The sequence below is a fragment of the Silene latifolia genome, chromosome 9 (genome assembly GCF_048544455.1).
Source record: "Silene latifolia isolate original U9 population chromosome 9, ASM4854445v1, whole genome shotgun sequence".
In the NCBI taxonomy this organism is placed as follows: Eukaryota; Viridiplantae; Streptophyta; class Magnoliopsida; order Caryophyllales; family Caryophyllaceae; genus Silene; species Silene latifolia.
This window is the reverse complement of record NC_133534.1, coordinates 2,243,938-2,265,551: the sequence shown is the minus strand read 5'-3', so window position 1 is coordinate 2,265,551 and position 21,614 is coordinate 2,243,938. Positions and strand designations below refer to the sequence as shown.

Sequence of the window (21,614 nt, the reverse complement as noted above, 5' to 3'; positions counted from 1 at the left end):
TTAACTTATAGGATCTGAACTGAAATGAACTGAACTTATAGGATCTTAAGTTAACTTAAATTAAGTGACTTTAAGTCCAAAAGAACAGGGCCTTAAGCTTTTATCGTTTATTTTTTATGCTTCGAAATATAATAACAAAGAAACGACGAGAAATGGTGAAAATACAAGGCGAGGAAAAAAGTATTTAACAAACTACAACGAATGCAAACAAGTAGTAGAAGAAAAATTTCATTTCATGCATGAAATCATACTTCATTTGTTTTCGTCATACCATTTAATGCAAATGGTATGACCGGGACAGAGGGAATACTATGATTAAAAGAAAAGAAAGCGTAAAAAAATTGAAGATGCAAGTGCTACTTACGCAAAATTGTGTGACGAGTACTAAAGTGGAACCGCAAAGCATGTAGGAACAATCGATATGACTCGAGTAGACGAGAATAACCCAAGAGTAGCGTACAATCTAATGCATTGATGTGAGGTGGTCAATTACAAAGGACACTTGAGCATGTTATTGATTGAACTTTGGGGTGCTGACTTCAGAACAGTAAGAACCGTACAATTTAATGCCCCTAGTGGCCAAATTGAACTTTGATAGCACATCAATCTTGTATGGGTTGTGCATCAATCCTGCATTCTTGTCGGACAATGCGACATCTAGCTGCGTTCACAATTGACGGTACAAAAATTCTTGTTCAGGACGATAATATCCGTCTTAACCTTAAAAACAGGTCAAATATGATCGATGAGACAAAAAGAGGATGCCTAATTGCCTTAAAACGGATACTATCGTTCTAAGGGAGACTTCCTGCAGTACACAATAATAGTTCATGATTAACAATGAAATCGAAGTATTTCGTACAATAAACTAATTATCGGGTTCAAAGGTTCAAGATCTCAATAGCTACACCAACAAATCATACCGCGTCATTACATCGTCAATGCCCGAGCATATTTTCAGATAGCCCTGCCGAAGATGGCGAAAAATGAGGCTTGGCTGTGTTATACCCTTGCCTTGTGATTTTGTGACATGATTTGTAAAATTACATGGAACATAAATAACGAGCCACTGATCGTATATTCGTATCGCTACTTGCTTCCCTCACAGAAAATATACAAACATTAACTACTAGAGTAGAGCTTGGTATTGTGGGCATCTTGACAAAATAAAAATAGGAATAGTAGTGAGCAATACCACTCCAAAAGCAAAGAATGAAGCTCAATGTGATCCTCAAATAACCAAAATCCTCCCTTCCAATGGAAATCACTCGGCATCTTGGGGATATAAGAGTTTCGGAGACAGCTAGAGAAATCACAGAAAATAGTCAGGAGTCTTTCGAGTGGTGTCAGGCTCGATTTGACGAGGTGCAGGGTCAAATTGGAGGAAATTCTGCTCCATGTTCTCTCCGATCTCAAGAATAGCGGCCATATTTCCACAACGGTAACAGTAGTTGGGAGCGCTAAAAACTGTCACCACATTTTTATCCTGTAAATTCATGATTAAATTAGTCGATGTGTAAAAACAAAACATAAGTACTGAGAGCAAAGTCGATGTCATGATGTAAGATTTCACAAACCTGACACCAATTAAAACCTTCCATCACAAGCTGGTGGGCCCTAGAGATAAGAGTAAGCCCGTTGGTGTGGTTGAAGTTAGCTGCTATATCCTGCCCAAAAGTATAGCCAGCTCCACGAGGTGAAATGCCCCAGCCACACCGATCATCAGGATCAGACCACAACAGGTCACACATGGGTCCTTCATGAGGAACCTATTCATAATCGCCAAGATTCAACATATATATTAATGTAGTTCGTTAATTGCTACAAAGATTGCACCCAAACAACCACAAATGCTTAGAGTAAATTATCTGATGACCAGGACTTTCACCAAATATCGCATGAATGTCTAAATTTACTCTTGTTTCTAAAATGTTAACAAAAAGCAGCTGCTAAATTCACTAGTACCTCTTGAATACGATCCAAGGCTCGAATGTTGTCCAATGTATCTAACGATGGTGAAAGGCCTCCATGCAAACAGAATACCTATCATGTAACAACATTTTATTCTTATCAATCACAATCATGACAAACCAACCAAAAGTCGTTCATAATAACCAGCTCATACCTGACTCTCAATGAGAGCTGTGAGAGGAAGGTAATCAAAAAGATCAGTAAAATGTTTCCAGACATTAGCATTTCCATACTTCCTCAAGCATTCATCATAAAAACCGTACCTGGAAGGTCAATTGCAAAAAGATATTAGATGGTGGTCACCCATGGGTAAAGAATCGAACGTCTAGATTACAGAATTTAAACTATACATCTAATACAAGGAAGTTTTAACATTGTATCTGAAATCCTTTTGAAGACCCACATTCTTAACAATGATCATGAAAGTTCACAGATGACTTTAAACAGAAACTTGGTCAGTTCAAAACTTGAAGCAGGATAAGGATCGTTGTTTTTCAGTTCACAGGCCTACAGCTACCACATACATAAATAAAAATGATTTAGACATGCCACTTAAAATAAGCACCACAATCACAGTCAATAGATAGAGAGACCAAGTTTCAGAATACCATAGTTCATATAAGAATTAATGAAGCCAGATACAAAGAGCGAAACATTGATTCTCAGAAGCACTAGAGCCCTACACTTGAGTTATTTGCCGGCTCTCATGATTTCCTCTCAGGATTGTAATCCTCTCTCTATAACGAACCTTCAGGGCTACCAGAAGAGTCACAGTCTCTACAGAATAGTAACCTCGATCTGAAAAGGCACACGACAAGAAGCAAATGAGTTAGTAACATAAAGGACTGATAATCTATTAAATACTAATGAGTTGAGTACCCCACGATAATTTTTCATCTATCACTTCTGTTTAAGAAAAAAGAGACCCAGGTAGTATAGCAAAGATTCGCTGCGCATGGTTTTTAAAATACCCCGACATTTTCTCCTAGTTCACATAGTCATGGGTAGTTAAAGACCTCATGTCAAACTTAGTTAATTATCAAATCCACTAAATACAATTTGAACAAACAGGTCCGAGTAACATTTAATTAAGCAACAACAGCAAAATGATTTGCAGTCGGCAAACATTAATCATCATTTGAAACCGTCCTGGACATCCTTGATAATATACGGAGATTTAAGTAAAAAGATTTGAAAAATCATAGAGTAAAGAAAAATAATGATGGCAAAAATAAAATCACAAAATAAAAAAATAAAAAACGAAAAATGAAAGTAGACTAAAAAGTAAATATAAGTAATACTTATACTCCGTAACATGTAGGAATCAAACTTCATCGTTCACCCGTATAGTTTCTATCCATAGTGTTCTCTCCATCGCGACATCTTCAATACCAAGAAACATCTTATCCTTCTCAATCACCTTTATTCATGTTTTCTTTGGTCTTCCTCTACCCCTCACAATCTTTTCCGTTCCTTGATTTAGTTAAGCAAACACAAAAAAAAGGAAAGGCGTTGCTTACTTAACAAAATCACTGGACGGTGACCTCGGTTAAGCATGATACTAAAGGGAAAGCATGTTTGTCTACTGAAGTTGACACTTAAAGGAAAAGCCATGATACTCGTAGGTGGATTCACAGTTTGAGGTATCTTGAAAAGCAGAGGGTGGGCATTGTGATAGGGTGAAGGTGATAAAGTGTTGCTACTGTGTCTAGTTGGGTTATGGCTAAGTGTATTTAGCTACAAAGATGGTTGAATTCATAGTGGGGCGGTATGTTGTGTTTGTGAAGACAATTTGTGGTGCAACAATTTTGGTAAGGCGCAAATGGGTTAGCGATGGTGGGGGCGAGGATGGGTTACTAGCGTAAGAACTGAGAAGTATGGGTGGAGCCCTGGAGGTGATCACTAATGCACTGTAAGAGACGAAGAGTCATTTGCGGGTGACTGAGAGATATTTTAGGTGTAAACATGCTTCAAGAATCAAGAGAGCAATGGTGCAGAAGCCACAAATGTAGTGTCATTTGGTTTGCCACAAGAAAACCCGTATATTAAGTTGTTTACCTGAACAATATTGAGGGATTCTAATTCTAGTTCCACCAGCGGAATTCCACTTCTTGTGGAAATCTAATTTTCTAGTCCAGTGGAATTCTAATATATGTATTCGACCACACAGTTTTATGACTTTTAACCATTCACTTGCTCACGAGAAAAGAAAATGAGAATTTCTAGAATAGACCAAATTTTAGGTGATTAACCGTGAAGTTAATGTAAAGTTGATAAGAGGACAGAAGTTCTATAACTGCGTAGGTAAGAAGTTCAAGCCCTAAAAGGGAAAAGAAATGAAAGTTTGGTCATTTCTTTACACCAGTATCTATTTTTACATGCCCAATAGACATCCTTCAAGATGACAAGTCATAAAAGTAATCAAATACTTAATACTCCTATAATGCTCACCTCAACTAACTTGGATGTTTTGTCTAAAAAAAAAAGAGAAAGAAAAAAAAATAAAACTTAGATGTAAGTAGTCTTATAAGAGACAGCCTCGCATTAATATAGTGTAAGACCATAAACCAACCTACTTAAGTAAAAACACTCACTCATTTACCATTAACCCAGTAAAAAAATATTCTCCTGGAGTAATAACTTCCCAATATAAGGGCCGGTTTCCAGATAATTTCATCATCAAGCCATATCAAATAAGAATTTGTAATAACTAGCATCATTCATTTCCCCCAAAATATCTCTCAATAGCTCAAATCATTCTTCTTTCAAAAACTCCAAATTAAAAGCTAGCCACATTCTTCCTCTCTTATAGAGTTATAGCTGCCAAATTCCTCTTTTCTCCATCCTAAACCTCATAGTTTCCATATAGTCCCTCTCAAAATAAATCCCTCCACAAATCAAGCTAATAAGTAATATCCTATACTCACAGCCAAAGAAACTCATAACACCACCAAACCCAGAGCTCCAATATAAAATATCTTCTCTTACACATTCAATACCGAACACCATGAATAAATAAATTTCATCACCTCAAATTGCCAATAAATACACAATGTTCATACCATGCTCTCAACAACAAATTTAACCAATACAGGCTATACAGCTACCTACATAACCAAAAATCACCGTTCAGCAAATTTCAACAGCCCCCGGCAAAACAACAGTAATTCATTCCACCACTAGTAAACATAACCCTGAAAAGCTTGTCACCTTATTAAAAAGGACAACTAAACTAATATATGTGGTTGACAGGCTATAACAAAAATCAATCTCGGTTTACCTGATAAAAACATAGCGGTTGCGAGTTTCACCCTTATCTAAGAGACTAAGAGACAAATAAATAAAATGAAAAGTAAACATAACCTTGCAAAGGTCACTTTAGTAAAAATTGTGGCAGGCGTGATAAACGTGGTTTGTAGGCTATCACATATGGCCGAGTTACCTCATAAAACACTCGATAAATAAATAAAATGAAAACTAAAACTAAAACATAACCTTGGCTGACCTATTATACGTAATACGTGGTTTGCAAGCTATCACATAAGCTCCGGCTACCCAATAAATAAAATGAAAAGTAATAAATAACCTTGGTTGATCTAATATACGTGGTTTGCAAGCTATCACATAAACTCGAGTTATACCCAACACAAACTCAACAAACAAATAAAAATGAAAAGTTCAGACCTACACAATCTATCAAAAGCTCAAATCGGTTTTATTCTTCTTTCAAAAACTCCAAACACAAAGCCTAGCAACATATCATCCTCTTACACCCACACTCTTAACCTTTTCTCCAGTCTAAACCCAATAGTTTCATTAAGCCATAGTTTCCATATATTCCCTCTCTAAACAAACCCCTCCACAAATCAAGCTAATATCCTATACTTGCACAGAATTTCTTCTCCCTTTGTACGCATTCGCCACTTCACACCATGAATACATAAGTCGTATACTCGTATCACCTCAAATGGCAAATATAAGCAAGCATACCATGCTCTCAAATACTTGCGAAACAAAACTTAACCAACATACCCACCGATGTAACCACAAGTACATAGCCAAAAAAAATCATCATTCACCCAATTTCAACAGCCCACAACAAAACCAGGCAGTGCATTCATCCATATAAGTAAAACACAACCTTTCAAAGCATGTCTGTTACCCTACTATAAACTGTGGCGAACCTGACATACGTCGCTGACAGGCTATCATGTAAGCTCTAGTTAACCAATAAACACGTAGTAGTGGCGAGTCCTGCCAACATCTAAACGACTTAACAAAATATAAAGTAAAACATAACCCACCAAAGCCGGTCTGTCCCCTAATTATAATTGAGGCCAACCTAATACACATGATTGGCAGGCTATCACATACACTTGAGCTACAAATAAGAAAAAACTCCATAAATAAATAAAAGGAAAAGTAAAACATGACATTGGTTGACCTAATATATGTGGTTTGCAAGCTATCACATAAGCTCAAGCTACCCAATAAAAAAATTGAGAAGTAAAACATAACCTTGGCTGACCTAATATACTTGGTTTGTGGCTATCACACAAACTCTAGTTATACCCAATACAAAACTCGACAAATAAATAAAAATGGAAAGTACAAACCTACACAATCTATCAAAAGCTCAATTCGGTTTTAGTCTTCTTTCAAAAACTCCAAACACAAAGCCTAGAAAAAATATATCTCTCTTATACCCACACTCCTAACCTTCTCTCCATTCTAAACCTCATAGTTTCATTAAGCCATAGTTTCTGTATATTCCCTTTCAAAACAAATCCCTCCACAAATCAACCATAACATCCGATACTCCCATACTTCTCCTTTTGTACGCATTCGCCACTTAACACCATGAACACATAAGCCGTATACTCATATTACCTCAAATTGTAATTAAATAACCATGCATATCACCCTCTCAAATACTTATGAAAAAAAACTTTAACAAATATATCCACCTATGTAACCACAAACATAACCAAAAAATCATCATTCACCCAATTTCAACAACCCGCCGCAAAACATGAGCTATTCATTCGCCCACAAAATTAAAACATAACACAGCAAAGCCTATCTGTCACCCAAGTAGAAGTTGTGGCCGACCTTACACATCGCCGACAGGCTGTCACCTAAGCTCTAGTTACCAATAAAAACATAGCAGTTGAGAATTTCGCCATTATCTAACCGATTTAATAAAGTAGAATATGACCCGCAAAGCCGGTCTGTCAGTCTCCCGCCCTAGTAATAATTGTGGCAGACCAAATATACCCCTATCCCGTATACTCGTACAGTAAAGTTTACGCATAGAAAACTCGATAAATAAATAAATAAAATGGAAAATACTCATAAACATAACCTTGGCCGATCTAATATACCTGGTTTACCAGCTATCACATAAACTTGAGCTACCCAATCAATAAAATGAAACGTAAAACATACCTCGACTAATCTAATACACGTGGTTTGCAGGCAATCACATATATAAGCTCGAGTTATCAAACAAAAACTCGACAAATAAACAAAGATTAAAAAATACAGACCTACATAATCACCCATGAAGAGGTAATTAGTATCAGGAGCATTGCCACCAATACGAAACAATTCGAGAAGATCGTAAAACTGCCCGTGAATATCTCCACATACGGTCACCGGGCACCTGACCGGTTGTACATTCCACTCTTCTACCAAAATTGCCCTCGCTTGTTCACACAGTACCTTCACATCTCCTTCCGGCAACGGTTTGCACTCCATTAATTGCTCGATTTGTCGATCTACATCTCCGTAAGACGGCATCGTTTCGTCGTCTAACCCTAATTTTACAATCAATCGATCGAATTATACCACCGCATCCGTTGATTTACGTTTAATCAAGTGAAGGAAAGGTTAATTGTAGCAAAATTTAATTAGATCTGGGGAATTGGGGAAAATGGGAGGAATTTTGGGGGTTCTCTCTCTAGAAATTTGGGGAAATTAGGTATTTTCTCTCTCTAAAAAGGGGAAATTTTGGGGAAATGAAAGAGGAGGGGAATTTATAGGTGGAGAGGAGATGGTAATTGAAATGAAATGAAATGAAAATGAAATTCAGATGCGGGTGAAATTAAAAAGAGGGGTAGTATTGGGATTTCATGTGTGGCCGATGTGGGAGGGACGAGGACGACTAAGTCAACGTAAATTATTGTTTTTTTTTGGTTTGTGGAAATGTCTACTTCGTACGGATTCAATGTCATGACAAATTTGACAATCTTTATTCACTATCGCTAAATATTCATCAACCCGATTAAAATGAGAAATAAACTTCGGTTAGTGTGAATGATCAATTATTAAATAAAATGGAATAATTAAGTGTGAATGATCAAATTGCTCATCAAATTTATTATTAAAGTAGAAAGGATAACAATTAACTGAGACACCCAAAAATGAAAAAAGACAACAAATGACCGGGACAGAGGGGGTAGATGATATATGAATATTCGATTAGTGTTGTACCGAGTAAGGTAAGTTTTCATGTGTTGGTCTAGATCAATTTATGTAAGTATTTAATCAATGAGTTGTTGATTGAATTTTTCCGGTGAATTGAAGCAGGATTAACCAAAATCTAAATAATAAATTGGAAAAATGAAAAATAAAAAGCATAAAAATGGGCAACACGAAGCTAAGCGACGCCCCTAACATCTTGTTGTATCAGACGGAAGAGGCGATCAAGCATGTTCGACATCTCAATAATGTTAAGTTGTTGAGATTGCATTACTCTGTATTAGTCAACAAATCCGCACAATCATTCGCTTCATGGTAAATATGGGTAATCTCTACTTTCCACGAGGAAACCTTGATGAAAGACTTCCAAATCTGGATCAAATGCGAATGAGCCATTGGAAGGAGGTGATCAGTCTTCATAAAACTATCCATGAATGTAGAATCTGATTGAATAGTAAGACGGGTGAATTTTCACTCCAAGGCTATCATTAGACCTCTTCGCACAGCCATACGCTGAGCTCTCGTAGTTGTAGAAGTTCGAGTTTCTCCACAAATGCTATGATCGGTTGACCAGATGAGTCTCAAATAATACCCCCGCCCCCAATGAACCTGGATTACCTTTAGATGCCCTGTCAATGTTAAAAACAACCCAATTCAAAGGCGAAGAAACCCATATAACAAATATCTCTCTATGTCGCTGGTCCCTCCCCCCAATGCAAATATTAGTGGCTTCTTTAGCATTAATCACCTCCCCTTAAATATTCAGAAGCTTCTGTAGGCGTGAGTATGAGCTGGTATCGCATCTTCCCTATCAATGCGTTGTTGATTGATAAGGATTTAGGAAGTTGTGGAAGTTTTTAGATTGATACTGATAAGGTTTTAGTCGTATCACCTTAATCAAAGTAGACCTACAGTACTACTAACAAAGTTGGTTGGTGTGAGTGGTAAGGGCTCTCATCTCTTAAATAAGTGGTCAGAGGTTCGATTTATGACTTTTGCGAATGAAAACGCCAATCTTGGGAGGGGTCAACCCATTAAATTGCCTTCAGAATTGCCTTCAGTACCCCGAATAAGATTGCCCCATCTGTCGGTAGGGGATACTCTTGGTCAACACTAAAAAAAAAAAAAACTAGTGGTAAGACGGGTATCGTATCCACAGGGAGGCGGCAATTATCTAGTTTGTTTCATATAATTATGACTCATCAGATACAAAATACATACTCCTATAAAACTTCACAAAATTGCAAGTTAAAATAAATTCGCGTTATTTTGAACTTGAATTTTCTTTCATACTCATTTTACTTAAGTTAGATTTAGTTCATAAACTATAAATCTAATTCAATTCATTGGTATACTTAACTGCACTTCAATTCAAATTATATAAATTAAGCTCGTTTTAGTTCATTTTCAGATAGTTTTAGTATAAAAAAAGGGCCTAACCTACATATATCACTCTTTTATGTATTTTAGAAATTAAGATCCTCCCGTTTCTTGTTTACTTCCTCTAACTTTTTCCAATTTATCACCATCCATTGTTTGATATTGCAATCTTTAAATTGTCTTAAAATAAAATCTGAACTGCTAAAAAGTAATAGGAAAAAAGGAGAAAATTGAGAAGATCAACGTTAATGCTTTACTACTAATTTAGGGTTGTGCATCTGTCCGGACGGGACGGGAACGGAAATCACAAAAATTTATGAACTAGAGACTAGAGCAGAATAAAAAATTTCGAAGCGGAATACAAATTTATGGATATGAAAATTCTTATTTGATATCGGACCGGTTGGATCGAAATTTGTCCCTACTTGCCTACTCACATTAACTTTATAAAAGATCGAAATGTATTATTATCGTCACAAATTCTCATTTGTGACGGTAAATGTCCGTCACAAACTTGTGACCTCTCACAAGCAAGTTAGAGGGCAAGTGGGAGGAAGGGTGCGAGAGGTCACAAGCTTGTGAGTTGTGACGGTCTGTATTACGTATAATAACGACAAATTAAGTCTATTTTAGCAACATTTATATTTTTATTTATTTATGTACACTAATCTAAGAAGAAAAGTTAAATAGTAAATTCTGGTCCTTTCGGCCTATTCGATCTGAACCGAAAAGCAAAATCCTTAAAAAGCTTGGACCAGTGACCGTACCAAAATTATTAATTTTGGTCGAGATCATTTCCCGGTCAGACCGAATTATGCAGTATGCACACCCTTGAGTCCTCGACCGTTATAGACAAGGTCAACCTAGAATAGTCATCACTCAAAAAACACCACATGACCCCCAATTCTTATATCCTACACCCATGTGTAGGATACTACATACTCCCTTCAACCCCCACTCCCCACTCATCCTCAACTTCCTCCTTTTTTTTTTTTTGCTTTTTTTTTTTTTTGCTTTTTTTTCCTTTTAAAATTTTAAAACAAAAAATTAACTTCCTCTTTTAAGAAAAGTTACCACAGTCATATTCAATTTAAGTGTTACGTAATATTACATTCACGATATGACACTATTATATTCATTTTAAGTTTAGTGAATATGAAAATATTATTTAATAAATATGTGCTTTAAAGTGCGATATTCACAATAGGACACTATCATATTCACTTTCAGTTTAGTGAATATGAAAGTGTAGTTTGATGAATATGTATTATGTGGTGTGATATTCATCCCATGGTTATATTATATTCACTTTCACTTTAGTGAATATGACATTTATAGTTTAGTGAATACTCCGACTTTATTTGTTCAAATATATTGAACAATAATCATGAACGTTTAATTTCATACCAAAACCGCATAATACAAAATAATTTAAGGAAAAAAAAATTATGTTGATATGATATGAATATGTCAATTACGTTGTGTGAATATGTGAGGAAAAATAAAATAAATAACAAAATATATAAAATATGATCTCTATTTGTAGAGGAATAAAAATTATGAATAATAACATATTTTTTATTATTTTCTAATTTATTAAATTTATAATTTATTTATTATAAGAAAAAAGTTAAAAAAAGGGAGTACCATGCACCATACTCCTGGGTGCATGGTATAATTTACCCATGACCCCCCTCCACACTCCAACTTCCGCACTTCTTCATTTTAATCTCCCTCCAAAACGACAATGTCAACAACACCAAACGACGACGACTCATCCACCTCACGATGCACAACCCTAACCACCGAAACACCACCGTACCTACCACCATCATTACTCACAACTCGTCTTAACTACGACGTATACCTCAGTTTCCGCGGCGTCGACACCCGTCAAACCTTCACACAATCCCTCTACACCGCCCTCCAAGCCAAAGGTCTACGAGTTTTCATCCGCGGTAGCGATATCGAGACGGATGATGTAATTGAAGCTGCGGTTATCGACTCTGCTATTGCTGTTGCTATTATTTCAGCTAATTATGGTGGTTCTTATGGATGTCTTGATGAACTTTGTAAGATTTTCGAGTGTCGGAAACGGGTTATTCCTGTGTTTTATCGGATTCAACCGTCGGATATCCGGTGGCAGGAGGGGGATTTTGGGGAAGGGTTTTGGTCAATGGTTCATGAATACCAAAAAAGTCAACATGATGAACAAAGGTGGAAGAAGGCTTTGTTGGATGCTGGTAATATCTCTGGTTATCCTTGTCACTCTGATAGGTACTCCCTCCGTCTCGATCATTTATTTCAATTTTATAATCTCGGATGTTATTCAAAATTGAAACGCAAAATTATGGTGGTTATTTGGTTGTCATTGTGATGGGATGGATTTGTTATCTAGAATTAGAATTGAATTCCGTAATTGAGATATTTTGGGTGTCATTTGGTTAACCCTTGAAAAATGTAGAAAATAGGAAATCCCATGAATTGAATTGCCTCCGCCGATCCTAGGTAATTGGAAACTCGTGTGTAATTGAATTCTTTCTTGTAGGCAACCAAACAGTTTTGCTAAATTCACATAAGTTTCATGAGGGAACTTAATTCACATGAATTCGATATGCTTACAGAGTTGTATTACAACGGTCAACCAAACAATACCAGTCTTTGGGAAGCCTTGGAATTTGGAATTGACTCAATTGATTATCAGTTCCAATCTAAATATGGTTAATATTGAAAAATGAAAAGTAGAAATAAGTGAAATAAATTTACACGAAAATGAGTCAAACTTAAGACGAGTTAAATAAGATAAATCATACAAAAACACACTCCCTCCATACCAGACCAATGGTAACATGGTAAAAAATGGGGTTTTTAAGAAAAGAGGGTAAAGCAGGGGTAAAGAGGGAAAAAAACAGGTGGGGTATGTAATTGTGGGTTGATAGGTGGGGTATGTAATGGCATTTTGTGTAAATATCAAAAAGGTATAAGGATAACTTGGTAATGTTGTGGGCCAAATAAGGAATGTTACCATTGGTATGGTACGGCCGTATTAGACAAGTGTTACCATTGATCTGGTATGGAGGGAGTAATACATAGAGACTAGCAAAAAAGTTTATCTTATCTATTATAGTGAGATGTTCTTTTACCGGTTTTAATCTTAAGACTGATAAAACCGTCTTAAAAAGGACTAACTGTTGTTGAGTTGGATGATTAATGGGACATATAGGGGACAATGGTTTGAGCATTTTTTTAGTGGAGTTTTTTTGTTGGTTTGGCTATTATAAGGATATTGTACCATTGATTCAAGGTTCAAGCCACTTTGTCATGGGTTCTTGAGTGTGGAAAGAGTAAGGTGAGATCGTCTTAATCAAAACTTACAAAATAGATATATATCGGTACTCCACGTTATAGCCCGATCTAGGCAATTGTTTGGACCTCCATAGGCCATGTTAAAGAATCCTGACTACGAGTTTCTGTCAAGCGGGATTTGCTAGTTTACTTAATACAATGCTTTTGTATTTCCTTGCAAATCAGTATATCCATATATGTGAACTGTGCTAGTACATTAATTTGTGACTGTTCTGCTAGTAAGCCATAGTATTAGACTTCAGAAATGCAAGCTGAACTGCATTACTGTGATTTTTACCATAGCATTGTACCATGGTATGAAGTATATGACAGTAATGTAATCTGAAATATCTAGCTGGCAAATGATGTAATGGAAATTTTTCTAACATGCTTCGGCTTGAATGTCTGCTACATGACAGTGATGACCAGGAGGTCATACAACGCATAGTGAAGCAGGTTGTGGGAGAGTTGAAGAACATTCCAGAATATGTGGGAAAAATCACAGTTGGGTTGGATTCTCGTGTTGATGAAATGCTGGAGAAGTTGGATATTCACTCCAAAGTCTCCAATGATGTTCAGTTTCTTGGTATTCATGGAACTCCAGGTATAGGCAAGACGACCCTGGCTAAGGCGGCCTTCAATAAGCTAACAGTTCATTTTAAAAGACGCTGCTTTGTGGCCAATGTCAGAGAACAGTTGGGTAATGAAGGGGGAGTTTTGAGTGTACAAAATAAACTTTTAAAAGATCTTTCTGGGGCAGTAAGATTAGAAGAGCAAGAAAGTCTTGCGAAAAAAGCAATCAAGGAAAAACTTAATGAGAATCGAGTCTTGGTAGTGTTAGATGATGTGTCTCACGCAAACCAACTTGAAAGTCTTGGCATCGTTCGTGAATGGCTTGGAGAAGGGAGCAGGGTAATTATTACTAGTAGAGACATGGAAGTAGTACGTCATTTTTATGATAATAATGATCAGTTGCATGAGGCAAAGAAGCTAAGTCAGTCCGAGTCACTCGAACTGTTTAGTCTTCATGCTTTGGGAAGAACAGAGCCTACAGCAGCATATCTGAAAATTTCTGAGGAAATTGTTAAGTTAACAGATGGACTTCCTTTGGCTCTAGAAGTGTTTGGTTCATCGTTGGTTAAGAAAACAATGAGTGAGTGGGAGGATTCTTTACTAAAACTGAGGAACATTCGACCTGATAAACTTCAGGGTGTGCTCAAAATCAGCTATGATGCTCTTGATCTCAACGATAAGACTGCATTCCTAGATATATCATGTTTGTTGCTTCAAATGAAAATGAAGAAAGGGGACGTGGTGGATATATTAAAGTGGTGTGGTTTAAGGGGTAAGTTAGCAATCAAAAACCTTATTACAAAATCTTTAATGAAAATAATTGAGCGGAATAAGTTGTGGATGCATGATCAAATTAGGGATATGGGAAAGCAAATTGTTATGGACGAAAACTCTGATGATCCTGGAAAGCGAAGCAGACTTTGGGATTCTGATGATATAAGGCATGTTCTCCGGCATGAAAAGGTAATTCTAATATAAAAATTCTTGCATGAGACTGATATCCATTTTGAGCTCTAAGCATAAACTCCCCCTTTCGTAATTCCAGTCAATAGTTTAGGTGCACTCTATTAGGTCATTTTGAGGTGGGTAGAGTAATTTTGAAGCAGGGTTATTTTTGGATTATATCATCTGGCATTTTTGTCTACATGGGGTGATTATTTTCAGGTTCGAGTAGAGTCACTTTTGTCGGGTATAGTGTCAATATAGTTTGGGTTTTTAAGGGCATGTTTTGTGTGGTAGAGAACGAGATAATGCAACACCCTAGCCCATTTCAATGTGGGCATATAAAAAACTAATCTAAAAGAAAATGTAAACTACTGGTAGGGACTATGGAGGGACATAAAGAGTACTCAGTCTCATGCAGGCTTACTTGTATCTAATACCCATTATTTTTTCATTAATCATAATCTAACAATTTAGCATCTTTAAGGAGCTGTCTACATTTTTTTTTGAAGAAATACATTTTGTTGTTGATTACAGGCTACAGGAACAATTCGTGGCATTGTTCTTGATATTAAAGAACCTTCAAATGATGTACCAATTGATATATTAAACTGGTATGCATTTCGGAGAAATCCCAGCATCACTACTGCCTTCAACTACCTATCTGAAAAATTCAAGGACCTTACAAGAAGAAACTCGGATGAAAATGACAATGCCATTCTTTATACGAAATCATTTGCAAAAATGAACGACCTGAAACTACTGCAAATTAATCATTCACAGTTAAGAGGAAACATGAAATATATCCCCTCTAAGCTGAGGTGCCTGCAATGGAAAGGATGTTCTCAGAAGACTCTTTCTAAAAATATACCTGAAGAACTTCGCGTGCTTGATGTTTCAAAAAGCAATATTGAACAACTATGGTCCTCAGGTTGGCCTTGCTGGGGTATTCAACGACTATGGTCCTCAGCTTTTCCTTTGCGGTATTCCAACAAGGTATTTAGTCTTTCTATAACCAGCTGTTTTTTTACGGTGGAAAGAGAGACATAGGTGCAATTTTGACGTTGATGACTTGACGGTTTTGGAAGCACGGTCATTTTTACCATTAGTCAATGACTTTAACAGCTAGCTTTGCAAATGTCAAGATTGTCAACTAGCTTAATTGGTAAAGTCATGAGAGGTGGTGCTCATGACCCGGGCTCAAATCCCGTCAGTATCAAAATCGCCCTTGTGGGCCTGTGGCTCCCTCTAAACCTAAAAAAAACAGCTAGCTTAGCTGGCATCAACTCTGTAACAGTTGATCTTAGGCTATTTTGATAGTCTGTTTTTAGTTAAATCAACATGAGGAGTGAAGATGAAAGCAAAGAAGAAGGATGAAGGAGTAAAATCATATTACACCAGTTCATGTCATGGTCGTCAGTTCATGTCTTCATAAAGTTTTTCCCTCTCCCTATATCTGTACTAAGATCAAATAAACCCGGTGGGTTTGGTACGACCTTCAGTGACTTTACCAATGAACTGTTAAAGACTTTATCGTTTAACTTAGCTGACACCTGCTAATGAGTTTTATTGATATGGCGATTACAGTCTACCAAGCATGACCTAAATGTGAAATTTCTTACTTTGCAGGTGGCTTGTAACTTAGTGGTACTGAATCTCTCCCGCAATCCCCGTCTAACTACTCTACCTGACATGTCAAGCCATAGACATTTGCAAAAACTTGTACTTGAGCTATGTGTTGGACTGACTAAGATTCACGATTCACTAGGGAAGATGAGTTCCTTAGTTCACTTGGACTTACGACAATGCACAAACTTGGTTGATTTTCCCAGTGACATCACAGGAATGATAGGCCTTAAAAAGTTGATTTTGTCTGACTGCTCCAAATTTAGAGGACTACCAAATGACGTTCGAAGCTGGAAGTCCTTGATCCAACTACTGCTTGATGGTACAGCAATTGCAGATCTCCCTGAAAATTTGTGTCATCTCACACAGCTAGAAGTACTTTGTCTAAATAGATGCAATCTGTTAAAACAGCTGCCTCCACGGATAGGAAGTTTGGGCTCTCTGAAAGATCTCTCGCTTAATCACACAAAGCTGGAAACATTACCTGAATCTATTGGATCATTGTCAAGCCTTGAGAAACTAAGTCTCATCCACTGCCGGTCACTTGGCACACTTCCTGATTCAGTAGAAAGCCTGAAATCCCTGGTTGAGTTGCACTTGACTGGTAGTTCGATCAAACAACTTCCTTCATCAATTTGTTCAATATCCTATTTGAGGGTCCTGTCAGTTGGACAATGCAGTTCCTTATCCCAATTGCCTGGTTCAATAGGACGACTCACTTTCGTCACTGAGCTCAAGCTAGACAACACATCAATCACACATCTCCCAGATGAAATTTGTTCCTTAACATGTATCCGGAAGCTTGATCTGAATAAATGCAAATCGCTTGCAAGATTGCCTGAATCAATTGGTGAATTGTCAAATCTCGAAATTCTTTTGATAATTGAGACTGCCATACAAGAATTGCCGGAGTCCATTGGGGGATTGAAGAATCTTACACAGTTAAACTTGAATAAGTGTCGTGAGCTACGCCGACTACCAAACTCCATAGGAGCATTGAAATCCTTGCACATACTTATGATGGAGGATACTGGTGTCACTGTTTTACCTGAAAGTTTTGGGATGCTTGAAGGTTTAATCGTATTAAAGATGAAGAAGGCAGTCCTGGCTCCAACAAGAGATGTGTCTGCTAATGCAGTGAGTGAGTTCACTCTAGAGAACCTACATGAGATCGTCAATGTACTTCCTACTAATTTCTGCAACCTCTCTCGTCTAGAAGAATTTCATGCCCGGGGATGCAGCATTTCAGGTATTTCTATTCCCATTAAGGCTCAGGCTCGCTATACTTTTGTTTTGGAATATGATGGAGGGGAGCAAGATAGCTCACTAATTGTGTCTGCCTTTTGTATTCTAAACTCTGAAGTATGAAGTAGTATTTGCATGATGCTCTTCATGATGCAATTTTCAGCATAGATCATTTAGAAATAGCCTCTTTATTTTATCACATGCAGGGGACTAGGGGTGTAAGTGTGTAACTGAGCCGAGTTCGCTCGATGAACCTTCGTATTTGGTTCAGTCAAAGCTCGACTCGAGCTCGCTTAAACCGTTATCTAATCCGAGCCTCAGTTGAGCTTGACCAAATCAGATCCAATTGCGAGCTCCAATCTGAGTAACACTTAAATCGGAAGCTCGTTGTGGCTCATTTTTATCTTTTTGTTCATTCTCAATATTTTATAGTTCTTTTTTTTTTGAAAGAATAATTATATTTATTTTAATTATACATGATTTTAGGTTGTAATTAATTTTTTTTTTCCAGTGTTATATGGTAATATATACTTTTGAATAGATTTCCAAAAGTGAAACCTAAAAGAAAATATTCCGTAGTGATTAACCAAGCTTGATTTGACCTCGAGTTAAACTCAAGCCTTTCTGAGCCGTGCTTGAGATTCAAATTTTAAAGCTTGATGAGCTCCCTGATCCCAAGCTGGAGTCCAAATTTCCAAGTTGATTTTAAGTTCATACGAGCTAGAGCCTTCTTTGAACCGTGCTCGAGCTCAAAATTTCCTAGCCGACCTTAAATCCACATTCCACAAGAGCTCGGCTACACCCTTAGGTAAAGGAGTCAGACCAGCACATCCAACCTTCCTTGCCTCGCCATCGGCAGGATCTTTCTAATATACTGGGGGTAATGTTGTTTCATGCAAAATTTCAGGTCAAATACATGATGATTTTGTCATGCTGTCCAAGCTGGAGATTTTGGACCTTGGGATCAACAGTTTTCATAGTCTCCCTTCCTCGCTGGAAGGACTTCATTTCTTGAAGAATCTATTACTTCGTCACTGTGAAAATCTGAGGTCTCTACCTCGGCTTCCTTCTACTTTGGTGTTCCTACGATGTGCAGATTGTTATGCACTTGAAAGTATATGTGACCTCTCAAACCTTGATCGCTTACAAGAGCTAGAACTTGCAAACTGCTACAAACTTACCGATGTTCCAGGCCTTGAATGCTTGAAGGCATTGAGAAGGCTGTACATGGGTAGCTGTACTGCAAGTGCATCAGCTGTCAAAAGAAGACTAAGCAGGGTATAGTCTCCTATTGCTCATGCATTCATTATATATACCACGGAGTATGAATGTTTTATCAAAGGATTTTTATAATTCAGTGAACCGCAACTTGATGTTTTCATATCAACACAGAGTTTAGTTCATATTACGGCTTTGCTTGGATTAGGTATAATTGTTAAGCGAAAACAAAGGAGAAACGGGTGGAAATGTTTTTGTTGGTTCTTTGTTACGAAAAATAGAAGGTGAAAGGGGCAGTGGGGGAAATATTACTCTTTCATGACTTTAGAACGGTAATGCATAATCCTGGGGACTGGTGGGTAAATATTATCCCGTAACTATTACCCTCTAATCCTAGGATGGCCTTTATGGGAGTGTTTTTGTGGGTTCTTTATTACGAAAAATAGAAACAGTGAATTGATTTGAATGTACCAAATAAGAAAATGTAGTGCATCCCAATAAATGAAGGGAGGGCCTCCATTCTGAGCAAGCCATTAGTTAGTCCGGTTCAGATGTTTTTACACTTGCTAGAACTATAGTACAACTTTAGTGCATATTTCAGTTCAGAGGAATTGAACCTTTGTCATAAATGATTCATGTGCAGGTTACTCTGAGAAACTTGAACAATTTGAGTATTCCTGGCAGTGAGATCCCTGATTGGTTTTCTCAAGAGGCGGTCATTTTCACACCTCGTCCGAACATCGCCATTAAAAACATCATTGTCGCTGTTGTGGTTTCCGTGGACCTGAAAAAGCTAGATACGATGTGTGCAGAACTGCCCAATATTGTCTGCATTCAAGCTCAGATTCTTAGGCAGAACCGGATTGTCCATACTGTTGCATTAATTTTACAAGGAGTTCCAATTACAGTAGATGATCAGGTTTACCTCTGTAGATTTAAAGATTATGAAGCCTTGGTAGCAAGGCTAAGAGGAGGTGACACAATACATATAATTCAGATGAGCCAAATAGCTAGTGGGGTTGAGCTAAAAAAGTGGGGTATATTTCTTGTGTTCGAAAATGATGATGATTATGTGGGGAATGAAGACTCAGTGCCGATTGCACAACAGTCTGTAACCGAAAGACTTGCTTGCTATTTCCAATCCTTGTGATCGGAAATGACTGGAATTGGCAATTGTTTCTGAAGGTGGTGGATGAACAGGTACGTGTTCAGTATGGTTGATGTTCTTACTGTACTGCTTTACATTGTGTCCGAGTAGATTAGAAGACTTGATGTGCACCAGATTTACAATGTTCTACGGTATCTGTAATTTGCAGTGAATCAGACGATGCAAAAATGGTCGACAATGAAAATTGATGAACAAAAGATAACCAACTTTGATCCGCGGAGAAACGTATATAGATCTCAAGTTTCTGTTTCATTCTGTCCTTGTTGAAACGTATGTTTCTCGCTTATGTTTGTCGAGACTTCTCCATGTTTCCAATGGAGCCAAAGATTCATTACTCTTTGGTTCTGGATTATGATGGAATAAAGCAAAATGGCTCACTAAAGTGGCTGCACTTCTTTCTCTTGTGAAGTAGTGGTCCTTTGATTCAGTTCTCGACGCAATTTTCATCTTGGGTCATTCGGAAACAGCCTCTTTGTGTCGCTAACACAAGGGGAGCCATTGAGGCACTGTTCTAATGTTCTTGTTGTTGTTGTATGTTTGTCCAGACTTGACAAAATTGACCAAACCTTGAGTAATTTTGCGCCAAACCTTGATTGAACTGATGCAACAGTCCCGAACCTTTGTTAGTTTTCTTTGGTGTAAAGGGTGCTCCCAGGACAAACATGTAGACGGCGTTTGAATTCAGGTCATGAGTACCACTTCACATGACTTGTCTATTGTGTGACAGCGTGGCATGCCAAGAGTGGGCCGACCAATTGGACATGATAGTTTCATTAAATTAATACCTTTTATTAGTTTAATATTTTTATAAAATTACTTGTATAATATTGGTACCTTGTAATGCTTTACATTTCTCATTATTTTATTTTGCTTTGATAAATAAAAGCTAGAACTGGAAATTAGTTAAGAAGAATTGAGCAATAAATTGAAATATATTTTAATGAAAATATTTTTATAGCATAAAGTTAATGAGTTTCAATTTATATTTTTGTTTTTCATTTTTTTGTCACTAAAGTAAATAACAACGATTTCTAGTTTTGGTTTTATACCGAATATGGGTCAATTCATCATCTAATAATAGGATCAATAAAAGATTTAGCAATTTATAGTTTTATATCAATTTTATTTTATTTTAAATAAAATTATATTTTAGAGTTTAGTGAAAAGAATATAATTTGATGAAAAGAATAATTTTAATGGAAATATAATAGATGAATTAAATTGTAATTGTTAGTTTATTTATTGGGTTATGCTCATTCATGGACATGATTTACTCGATCATGGACATGAATGACCATTATACCCTTATTATTTCACTACCATTTTTTTTGTTCTTAATTCACCACCACCACCCTAACAACCACAGTCTCACTGCTCCTCCTCTGCCCATCGCCCAATACACCACCCTCCCAGACCTACCACTCATAGAAAGTAGAAACTAACAAAGATAAAAACAAATGGAACCCCTTCATTCCCTCCCCTGCCACCATCAGACCACCCCTCTTCCCTCCTGCCTCAAACGCGCGCCACCCAGATCCTATCGCCCACCGCACCATCTTCTATCCGCGCCTCCGTCCCTACTGCCATCGTTGCACACCTGCCATCATGCACTATTCCCCCTACCTAAACCCACGACCACCATCTTTTCCTTATTTCAGCCGCA

The 21,614-nt window shown here is 37.2% G+C and overlaps 2 protein-coding genes across 2 annotated transcripts; one reads left to right on the top strand and one right to left on the bottom strand.

Annotated features, from left to right (window-relative positions):
• Nucleotides 1-814: 814 nt before the first annotated feature.
• Nucleotides 815-8,017, bottom strand: LOC141598664 (serine/threonine-protein phosphatase PP2A-2 catalytic subunit-like). The gene is made up of 6 exons (XM_074418378.1): nucleotides 7,521-8,017; nucleotides 2,655-2,769; nucleotides 2,126-2,234; nucleotides 1,966-2,043; nucleotides 1,578-1,769; nucleotides 815-1,486 (listed from the first exon to the last, which is right to left on the bottom strand). Exons 1-6 carry the CDS (start codon nucleotides 7,771-7,773, stop codon nucleotides 1,313-1,315), a joined length of 921 nt encoding a protein of 306 aa, XP_074274479.1. The 5' UTR covers nucleotides 7,774-8,017; the 3' UTR covers nucleotides 815-1,312.
• Nucleotides 8,018-11,524: 3,507 nt separating this feature from the next.
• Nucleotides 11,525-20,909, top strand: LOC141598663 (uncharacterized). Its single transcript, XM_074418377.1, has 7 exons — nucleotides 11,525-12,111; nucleotides 13,599-14,715; nucleotides 15,232-15,690; nucleotides 16,324-17,569; nucleotides 18,473-18,843; nucleotides 19,427-19,983; nucleotides 20,100-20,909. The coding sequence occupies exons 1-6, from the start codon at nucleotides 11,582-11,584 to the stop codon at nucleotides 19,931-19,933; spliced, it is 4,230 nt and encodes a 1,409-aa protein (XP_074274478.1). The 5' UTR covers nucleotides 11,525-11,581; the 3' UTR covers nucleotides 19,934-19,983; nucleotides 20,100-20,909.
• Nucleotides 20,910-21,614: the final 705 nt, after the last annotated feature.